We start from the raw sequence: 10,850 nt of genomic DNA on the forward strand, positions 1-10,850 counted from the left end.
GATTTTGCCATGTAGTCTTCTCAAGGTACTTATTGATTCATAGGGAGATATATACTCAGTTAATTACTCTACACGATAAAATGTATTTTAATAAAATTCCAACAAGATGGGCATACATAGAGAATGTCAATGGATGGAGAGATTACTTCCTGGGCAAATACTTTCTGTAAGTTGGTTGATACTAGAAACAGACTCACAAACCCAAAAGGCTCCATGAAGGGGATGAGCAGGGCTTTGAAAGAAGGAGTAGAATTTTAAAAGGCATGTTGAAGATGCAGGAGAGGAAGAGTGGAGGAAACCTATAACAGTTTTGCAAGTTCTGACTTCCACTTATGCTACAAGAAAACTACCTTTTAGGGGCTAGGGGGTCATCATTTTCTCAAGGGAAACATCATTGATTGACACGTCAGTCCCATCATTTAACTCATGATATACTCCACTCAATGTTCTAATTCCAAATCTAACAATTTGATGGAAAGACTTATAGTAAGGGAAAATTTTTCATTAAGAAAGAGAAACTCATTCTATTCATCAAAAATAGGCACAGGAAGGTAACTGAGGGAGCCTAGTAATTCAGTTGAAAAAAATTGATAAACCTTTCAGGGCCTTCTTAGTTACATTTCACCCTCTTCTTTTTGAATTCCAAGTTAATCTTCTGAGTGATTTGTGGCATTACATAGAAATGAAATGAGGTGTGGAAATGCATGCAAACTTTCATTTTGTTGGCAGTCCAGACAATGCCTAGCACACTGTGTACATTTAATTGATTCATTATGTTCTGAAGTGACTTGGCTGGGATATGTTAATAAGCAAACTGCTAACCAAAGGTTTTGTTCTTCTTCTACATTTAGTTGGAAACAAACACATTTCTAATATATTGTTAAATCCATAACTCGTCCCAGAATAAGTAACGCTTTGTTGTTTAGTTTCCTTATCCCATGTGAAAACAGCTTAAAAAAATTTAAAGCATCAACAATAGTTTTGAAGAAAAAAAGAAGTAACAACAAAAAAATGCCAATCTAGAAAAAAAGTGAAAAGTGGAGAAGGATCATACTGTGATAATGGAAAGTTTATGTGCCAAATAAGTCTATATGAGGCTCAGATTCTTTTTAGAAATCATTATTTTTCTGATTCTAAGAGGAACACAGTCTTACTATTAAACATATGAAAAGTGAATAAATTAATAAAGAAGAAAAATATCCACAATTCTACATACCACAGATAACAACCATTAACTTTTTGGTGTTTTTGCATTCATTTTATGCATGTATATTTTTACAGAATTGGGATCTTATTATAAATTCAGATTTGTACCTTGCTTTTATCACTTAGTTATAATGATACAGGTTATGCCTTATTATTAAATATTAAATTTACATATGAGTTTAAGTATGCCGTGTTTAGTTATTCAAAACCGAAAGTCAGACTGCTAAAAAAAGTATTTTTTAAAATTGATTTTAGAGACAGAGGAAGGGAGAGGGAGCGAGAGAAAGAAACATCAATGTATGAAGGAGAAACATCTATCGGCTCTCTCCTGCATGCCCCCTACTGGGTATAGAGCTCGAAATCCTACCTGTAACTTTTTGGTGCATGGGATGACACTCAACCAACTGAGCCATAAGTCAGGGCTGGAAGTTAGACTTTAATAGCTTCTCAGTTTATAAAAGTACGAAACCACCTTATATTTTGTTTTGATTCTTAATTTTTCAGGTTATGATTTTAGAATAGGAATTATTGAATCAAAGAATAGAACTTTTCTAGGCTTTGGTACACCTAGCTGTATTACATTCAGAAAAATTCCACCAATTTCTTCAATCACTTTTAATATCCACTGGTGGGTACTCTCACTCTCTTCCTCCTGGAGTTGCCGCTAAGTAACATCAGCTTCACCGGCTGGATCCAGACCCCTGCCTGATGGTTGTTCTGGGCCAGGACATCCCTGTTAAGAACTGTCCCTGGAGCCCTCTTCACCTCATTGTTTCTCAGGGTGTAAATAAGAAGGTGAGCAGCATGGCGTCAGCCATGAACACCAGAGAGGAAGCCCATTTACTTGAGGGTTTATCTGTGGTTGGGGCACAGGGACAGGAAGATGTAGCAACCATCCTGCAGCATGACCTTGCTGAGATGGGAGAAATATAGTGTCCCCTGCTGAGTGGATCTCCGAGCAGCAGCCATTATGCGGGTACAAGAAGAGGCGACGCCATCAGCATAGCCAGCTCTCGCAGGCAGTGCTGGCATCATCCCCATACCCATACTCTTGCATGGCTGACGCACAGTGTGAGTGCCTTGTCAGTGAATGCTAATTCTGACAGCTCCCTGGCATGGAAAAATGAAAGAAATGAAGGCGACCAGTTGGGATGCATGGAGAGAAGGAATTTGATGCATTAAATAATTGATAGTTTGCTACACTTATACTTAAAACAATAATAAAATATATTTCTTTGAGTGAAATGTATGTCTTAATGAATAGTCCTTACCTGAGGCATCTTTCATAGCATAAATTAATATCATTGCCTCCTCAGGAGGCGGAACATCTAAAGGTATCTCCTTTATTCACAGCGTGTATGGGGCGAGGGTTCCCTGATAGGGCAGTCACCATGTGTGAACTGGGAATCTTTAAATTAGGACTAGCAGACCAGAGCTCCACCATTGAGAGTTTTGTCCACATTTTCAAGCCTTATTTAAAGCACTTCAGGAAAATGAATGTGGATTGTGGACATAGCACAAATATGGCAAAGGAGCAATATTAACTGCAAAGTTTGAGAAAGTCAGTGTTATAATTTGACATTTGTCATTCAGAGTTTGTTATCACGGAGACCTAGAGACACCCACCCAATTTCTCTAAGCCTTCAATTGATGTCCAAGGCTACGTGACAGATGATGGCATTCCGCAGAGCACCTTTGACATCTTTGTTCCTAAGGGTGTAAATCAGAGGGTTGAGCAAGGGGGTGACAAAGGTGTAAACGAGGGCAAATTGGCGGTCCTCATCCTCGGAGGAGCTAGACTGGGGACGCAGGTACACCAAGGCACAGAAGCCATACTGCAGCAAGACCACGGTGAGGTGGGAGGAGCAGGTGGAGAAGGCCCGGCGGCGGCCCTCCGCCGAACGGATGCGCAGGATGGCCAAGGTGATGAACACATAGGAGACAGAAATAAGGGTGAAGGGGACGATCAGCACGAGGATGCTCACGACATAGAGGACGGCCTGGTGCACGCGGATGTCAGCACAGGCCAGCCGCAGGACCGGAGGCACGTCGCAGAGGAAGTGGTTGATTTCCCGGAGGTGCCCGCAGAAGGGCAAGGTGAAGATCAAGGATGTGAGCTGCAGAGACAGGTAGAGCGCCAGACCCACGGCACAGGCCACCATCTGCACGCACAGCTTCTGGGTCATAATGAGGGTGTAGTGCAGTGGGTGGCAGATGGCCACGTAGCGATCATATGCCATGATTGCCAAGAGGAAGCAGTCAGCGCAACCAAGTGTGAGAAAAAAGAACATTTGGGCTCCACAGCCAGCCAATGAAATGGGCTTCCGGCCTCCAAAGATGTTGGAAAGCATCAAGGGCACCACCACGGTGGTGTAGCTGATCTCGATGAAGGACAAGGTGGACAGGAAGAAATACATTGGGGTGCGCAGGGAGCTGTGTGTGCACACCACCCAGATGATGGCCGTGTTGCCACAAAGGATCATCAGGTAGAGGAGGAGGAAGAGGAGGAAGAGGAGCGCCTGGAATTCAGGGACAGCGGTGAACACGCGGAACACGAACTCCGTGGGGCCGGACTGGTTGAGGACAGGACTCCTAGCAGACATGTCTCCTGCAAAAAGGAGGAGAAAGTGCTGAATCTTCCTTTGCTGACTGGATCTATTGCCTGAAGATAAGCAGTGACTTGAACTGTGATTTTTGACTTAGAATTACCTATTTAATATTGTTTTCAATCTCAGTGCTTGGAATGAATGCACATAGAGAATATGGTATGTGTTTCTGTGGAAGTCTCATAAATGGGATATATACGCATCTATAGACATTTCTGGTGACAAAGACATGTAGATATTCCTGGTAAAATCTCTCTCTCTCAGGTATTATTATTATTATTATTATTATTATTATTATTATTTTGTCTTCTAAAATATTTTATCAGTTACAGTTTACATTCAGTATTATTTTGTATTAGTTTCAGGTGTACAGCATAGTGGTTAGACAATAAGATAGTTTACAAAGTGTTCCCCCCTGATATATCCAGTACCCAACTGAAACCATACCCAGTAAGTACAATATTATTGACTATATATCCTGTGCTGTACTTGACATCTCTGTGACCATTTTGTAACTACCAACCTGTACTTTTCAAACCCCTCACCTTTTCTTCTCTGGTATTTTAAATGAAATTGACAGGGACCAATTCTTTGCTTGTAGTTAATGAAGCTAAAAATTGTATAGCTGTAGATATTTTAAAAATGAGATACATGGGTGTGTTGTTCACTTTTTGGGTGCATACAGAGAATTTCACAGATCTTAAGTGTACAGTTTGATTTATTTTTCACACAGTAAAGACACTAGTATAACTACCAAGATTAAGAGAATATTTCCAATAACCTACAAGCACCTTTTGTGCCTTCCCTCAGTATTTATACCTCCCAAAGCTAACTATTATTTTGAATTTTATGACTGGAAATTTGTTTATGTTTCAACTTATATGTGTAATGATGCAGTATGCACTGGACTGTCACTGGTTCCAACATTATGTCTGCAAAGGTCATTCTAGCTGTTCTGTCTGACAAGGCTTTGTTCTTTTCATTGTTTCTGTAGTATCCCATTTTATGGCTCTCCAGGAATTTACTCATGGGTAGTTCACCATTCATCCAGTATATATATATATATATTTTTAATCCTTGCCCAAGGATATTTTCCCATTTATCTTCAGATAGAGTGTGAGGGAGGGAGACAGAGAGAGAGAGAGAGAGAAAGAGAGAGAGAGAGAGATGTGAGAGAGACACATCGACTGATTGCTTCCTGCACAACCCCGACCAGGGCTAGGGACAAACCGCATCTGAGGTACATGCCCTTGACCGGAATCGAACCTGTGACTATTTGGTCCTCAGGCCACACTCTAACGGCTGAGCCAAACCCACTAAGGCAGCTTTGACTCCATATAAAACTTAAAAAAAACATTTTATTCTAATGTTTCCTGATATATACTTTTTATTTTCTTTCATTTAAATATATATTTTTTCTAAATTTCTAATAAGGAACCTGAACTTTTAACTCAGGTTCAAATGGAAGGGAGCTAAAGGGGGTTGGAAAAAATGGCAGCAGGGCTGTGAAGATAAGAAAAGACCACAAGGAAACTAGAAACACACAGCAGAATTGAGTAGGAAAAGCTTTATCAGTATCTGGGAAGGAGAAATACCTGTCAGTGAGGCATTTTCGATGTGGACACAACTTTACTTTTAATACAAACACTCAAAAAGCACTAGAAAAATATCTACAGAATTTTTAAAAAACAAATTCTTGTGGAAGAACTCTGTACCCAGGCTTTAGAGATTTATGTTCAATACTTAAAAAATGCAATTAATTCTAAATACAGTTAAAGCAACTCCTCAACAAAGCCTCTGGGTTGCTCAAGACTCTCCCAGCAAACAGAAGCCCAGGCCCGAACAGCTTCATGGGGAAGTTTTATTGAGCATTCAAAGAACTAACACTCATTCTCCTCAAATTATTCCTAAAAATTTAAGAAGAAGGAAGACTTCCAAATTCCTTTTATGAGGCCAGGATAATTCTAATATCAAAACCAGTAAAAGACACTACAAAGAAAAAAACTCCAGGCCAATATACCGGATGAACATAGATGCCAAAATCCTTAACAAAATACTAGCAATACATCACAAAAATTATTCACCATGACCAAGTGGAATTCATTCCAGGGATGCAAAGCTGGTACAATATTCTCAAATCAATAAATGTGATAAACCACGTAAACAAAATGAAAGATAAAAATCATATGATCGCCCTGGCCAGTTTGGCTCAGCGGTTAGAGCGTCGGCCTGTGGTCCAGAGAGATCTGGGTTTGGTTCCCGCAAAGGGCACGTACCTCAGATGCAGTTTGTCCCCAGCCCTGGTTGGGTTGTGTGGGTGGCAACCACTCGATGTGTCCCTTTCACATCGATGTTTCTCCCTCTCTCTCTCCCTCCCACTCTATCTGAAAAAAAAATGGAAAAAAAAATTCCCTCGGGTGAGGATAAAAATAAAAAAATCATATGATCACATCAACAGACACTGAAAAGCATTTGACAAAATCCAGCACCCATTTCTGATAAAAACACTCAGCAATGTGAGAATAGAGGAATCATATCCTGACATAATAAAGGCCATGTATGAAAGACCTACAGCCAACATCATACTCAATGGACAAAAACTAAAAGAATTTCCCTTAAGAACAGGAACAAGACAGGAATGCCCACTTTTGCCACTCTTATTTAACATAGTACTGGAAGTCTTAGCCACAGCAATCAGAGAAGAAGAAAAAAAGAAAAAATGAAAGAAATCCAAATCGGAAAGAAGGAAGTGAAACTGTCATTATTCACAGATAACATGATATTATATACAGAAAACCCTGAAGACTCCATCATAAATTTACTAGACTTAATAAATGAATTTGGCAAAGTAGCAGGATACAAAATTAATGTCAAGAAATAAATGGCATTCTTATACATCAATTATGAACTCACGGAAAGAGAAACTAAAAAAAAATCTCATTTATTTACCATCGTGGCAAAAAAATTAAGATACCTAGGAATAAACTTAACCAAAAAAATAAAGGACCTTTTTGCAGAAAACTACAGGTCATTGAAAAAAGGAATAGAGGAATATATAAAAAGTGGAAGCACATACCCTGTTCATGGATTGGAAGAATTAACATCATTAAACTGTCCATATTACCCAAAGCAATCTATAGATTCAATGCAATCCCCATCAAAATACCAAAGACCTACTTTACAGAACTAGAACAAACACTCCAAAAGTTCATATGGAACCAAAAAAGACCCTGAATAGCCACAGTAATCTTGAAAATGAAGGACAAAGTAGGGGGGATCACAATACCAGATATCAGATTATACTACAAAGCTACTGTGATCTAAACAGCCTGATACTGTCACAAGAAGAGGCATATAGACCAGTGGAACAGTACAGAGAACCCAGAAATTGACCCAAAACATTAAGCTCAATTAATATTTGACAAAGGTGACAAGAGCATACAATGGAGTCAAGACAGCCTCTTTAATAAATGGTGTTTGGAAAATTGGACAGCTATATGCAAAAAAAATGAATCTAGACCATCAACTTACACCACACACAAGAATAAACTCAAAATAGATAAAAGACTTAAATGTTACTCATGAATCCATAAAATCCTAGAAGAAAATGTAGGCAACAGAATTTCAGACATTATATGCAGCAGAATTTCCACTGATACATCACCTAAGGCAACAGAAGAAACAAAGGAAAAAAATGAACCATGGGACTACAACCAACTCAAAAGCTTCTGCACAGCAAAAGAAACAACCATCAAAATGAAAAGGGAACCCACTGTATGGAAAGCATAATTGCCAATGATACATCAGATAAGGGGTTAACTTCCAAAATATATGAAGTGCTCATACAACTCAACAAAAGGAAGACAAAGAAACCAATTAAAAAATGGGCAGAGGACCTAAAGAGACACCTCTCCAAACAGGACATACAAATGACCAAGAGATATATGAAGAAATGCTCAACATCACTAATCATCAGAGAGATGCAAATTAAAACAACAATGAGGTATCACCTCACACCTGTCAGAATGGCCGCCATCAACAAATCATGAAACAACAAGTGTTGGCGAGGGTGTGGAGAAAAGGGGACTCTAGTACACTGCTCGTGGGAATGCAGACTGGTGCAGCCACTATGGAAAACAATATGGTGTTACTTCAAAAAATTAAAAATTGAATTGCCATTTGACCCAGTGATCCACTTCTAGGAATATACCCTAAGAAGTCTGAAACACCAATAAAAAAGAATGTATGTACCCCCATGTTTGTAGCAGCACTATTTATAATAGTTAAGATCTGGAAACAGCTCAAGTGTCCATCAGTAGACAAATGGACAAAAAGTTGTGATACATATACACAATGTAATACTATACAGCTGTAAGAAAGAACGATCTCTTATCCTTTGAAATGACATGGAGGGACCTGCAAAGTATTATCCTAAGTGAAACAAGCCAAGCAGAGAAAGACAAGTATCATATGATCTGACTTATTTGTGGAATATAATGAACATAACAGTCTGAAGAACAGGGTAGTCCCAGAGATGTGGAAGTAGGGTAATGACTGACAATGTCCAAGGGCGGGGAGAGAGAGAATCCACAGAACTTTTATGCATGTATGCATGACCAAAGGACAACAAAGCAGGGGACAGGGTGAGGAGGGATGGTGGGGAGGGAGGGTGTTAATAGAGAAAAAAAGAGAAACATCTGTAACAACCACCACAAAAAATACTCTGGGTTGCTGGGTGATTAATCAGAATATGTAATTAAAGACTGGGGAAATTGTAATGTAAAAACTAGATTTGAAAAATCAGCTAGTAAAATGTGTATTTAGCACTGAATGGTTAATGCAACTATTGTTAAAAGCAAAAAAATTCCCCACACATCACGAGAAGATGGCGGTGGGCAGGACGGAGGAAGGGTGAGTGTGTGAGAGAGTGAGCAAATGTCTGAGAGAGTGTGAGTGTACTCGAAGGTGGATGACCAAACCCGAGCAGTGCAGAGCCGCAGAGCAGAAGGTTTCTGTGCTGTGGACAGGAGCAGCAGGCTACTGAGGTAAGCAATCTTTCAAGGCGCTACTCCCTGTGCCTTGAGGAGGTCCCACCATTTTGGAAGATCCCTGGTCTTCCCTGGGAGGAGGCAGTGGGAGTGGCTAGGGCCCAGCAACCTGAGCTCACCAGTGCACCTGGCACCATCAGACCAGTAGACACTCTGTTTCAACAAAGACCTGTGCACAGTAGTGGAGCACCCAAGGTGCTGGTTGCAGAAGCCTCAGACAGCCCAGAGCCCAGCAGCATCCCCCATAGTAGCAGCCTGATCAGAGTTGAGATATACCCCCAGCAAAGAGGCTGAGGAACAGACATCCATCCCCAGGCAACAAAAGCACTGACCAGCAGCTGAGACCCATCTCCCATAACTACAACAAAAGCTGAGCAGGAGTTGAATGCCATGGGGCAGCAGCACTCCCCAGCCGCCAGCCGCAGGACCTGGGGCTCCACAGAGGCCTGTGCGGTCCAGTAGCCCCCAAGAGCAGTGGGAAGCCAGAGACCGAGAGAGACTGGTGTAATCCAGCTGCCCGCCCAAGGGATCTGCAGGGAGCAGGGGCCCAGAGAAGCCTGTGTGACCCAGCATGGACTGTGCAATCCAGTTACCCATGGGACCTGTGAGGTGCTGAAGCACCAGAGAGGCCTGTGCTACCCAGCAGAGACTGTAATCTAGTTACCCCCAGGACCTGTGGGGTGCTGAAACACCAGAGAAGCCTATGCAACCCAGTAGGGACTATGCGATCTAGTTACCCATGGGGCCTATGAAGGTGCTGTGGCACCAGAGAGGGCTGCACGACCCAGCAGGGACTGTGCCACCCAGTTACCAGCAGGACCTGTGGGGTGCTGAAGCACCAGACAGGCCTGTGCGACCCAGCAGCCCATAACATAGGCATAGAGCCAGGTCCCCAAAGGGACTGTGTGATCCAGTTACACATGGGACCTGCAGGGTACTGGGGCACCAGAGAGGCCTGTGCAACCCAACTGCACACAAGACAGGGATAGAGAATGTGAAAAATGCAGACGGAGTGAATAGAAGCTATGCAGATGATCTCCCAGGACCAAACAGAAATTACAACTAAAATAAAGACAAATCCTTGGAAAAAAGCAACAGAAAAGCAGCAGGACAGGACCATATAACCAGGGACACTATAGGATCTGCGGAGGCATTAGGGATTGGCGGGCTGGGAGCCCATGGACAGCAGCAGTCTTAGCTGTGAGCAGCACCCTTGAGGAATAAAGACCAAGCCCACTCGACAGTGCAGAGAGCCAGAACAGAGCACTAAAATAGCCACAGACACTCTCCTGGAGGCTACAGCAGAGGGAGGGAAGACTGGGTTGAAACCCTGTGGGGACACCTGGGATTTGGAGGGCACTCAGAGTTTTTGCTGAGTTGCAGCCACAAAGAATGGTGGCCAGTGTGCTCCTTCCCCAAGCTGTGGGGAAAAGCAGCAACCCCCCTTCCCTGAGATTCAGCCTTTCCCAGGTGAGGCAAAGAAATGAAAATTGAGGCTATTAATAACCAGCATCTATCCCACACTCTGGAAATCCTCTTATGCAGAACACCAGGGCTACATTCCAAGGCACTGAGTAACTGAGACAACTAGCCTCCAGGAAAAAGCTAGAGGATAACTGAACCTTTTCTGGATTTGTAAGACTTGACAGTGGTGTTTAATGTGGGCCAACCCAGGCTAATCCAAATGCAGCAGAGGGAACCACAAACAGCAAAACTCCAACACCTCCAGGGAAAACTTGGCAGTCTCTAAAACCCAATGAAATAGCCAAAATGGTGAAACAAAGAAACAAATCCCAAATGAAAGAACAAGAGAACTCTATCAAAGAAGAGATAAATGAAATGCAGCTAAGCAAATTATCAGAGGTAGAGTTCAGAGCCATCATCTTGAGGAAGCTCAACAGAATGAATAAGGACATCAGCACCATGAGTAAAGATATGGAAACATTGAAAACCAACCAAGTGGAAATGAAGAATGATGTAGCAGAAATTA

The 10,850-nt window shown here is 41.8% G+C and overlaps 1 protein-coding gene across 1 annotated transcript; it reads right to left on the reverse strand.

Moving 5' to 3' along the window:
* Positions 1–2,849: 2,849 nt before the first annotated feature.
* LOC118628702 (olfactory receptor 10Q1-like) lies at positions 2,850–3,809 on the reverse strand. Its single transcript, XM_036259634.1, has one exon. It carries the CDS (start codon positions 3,807–3,809, stop codon positions 2,850–2,852), a length of 960 nt encoding a protein of 319 aa, XP_036115527.1.
* Between the last annotated feature and the right edge of the window lie 7,041 nt (positions 3,810–10,850).

The sequence above is a fragment of the Molossus molossus genome, unplaced genomic scaffold, assembly GCF_014108415.1.
Source record: "Molossus molossus isolate mMolMol1 unplaced genomic scaffold, mMolMol1.p scaffold_m16_p_13, whole genome shotgun sequence".
Classification (NCBI taxonomy): domain Eukaryota; kingdom Metazoa; phylum Chordata; class Mammalia; order Chiroptera; family Molossidae; genus Molossus; species Molossus molossus.

Coding starts and splice junctions, on each gene's coding strand:
- LOC118628702 (XM_036259634.1), bottom strand. CDS start 3,809: ATGTCTGCTAGGAGTCCTGTCCTCAACCAGTCCGGCCCCACGGAGTTC.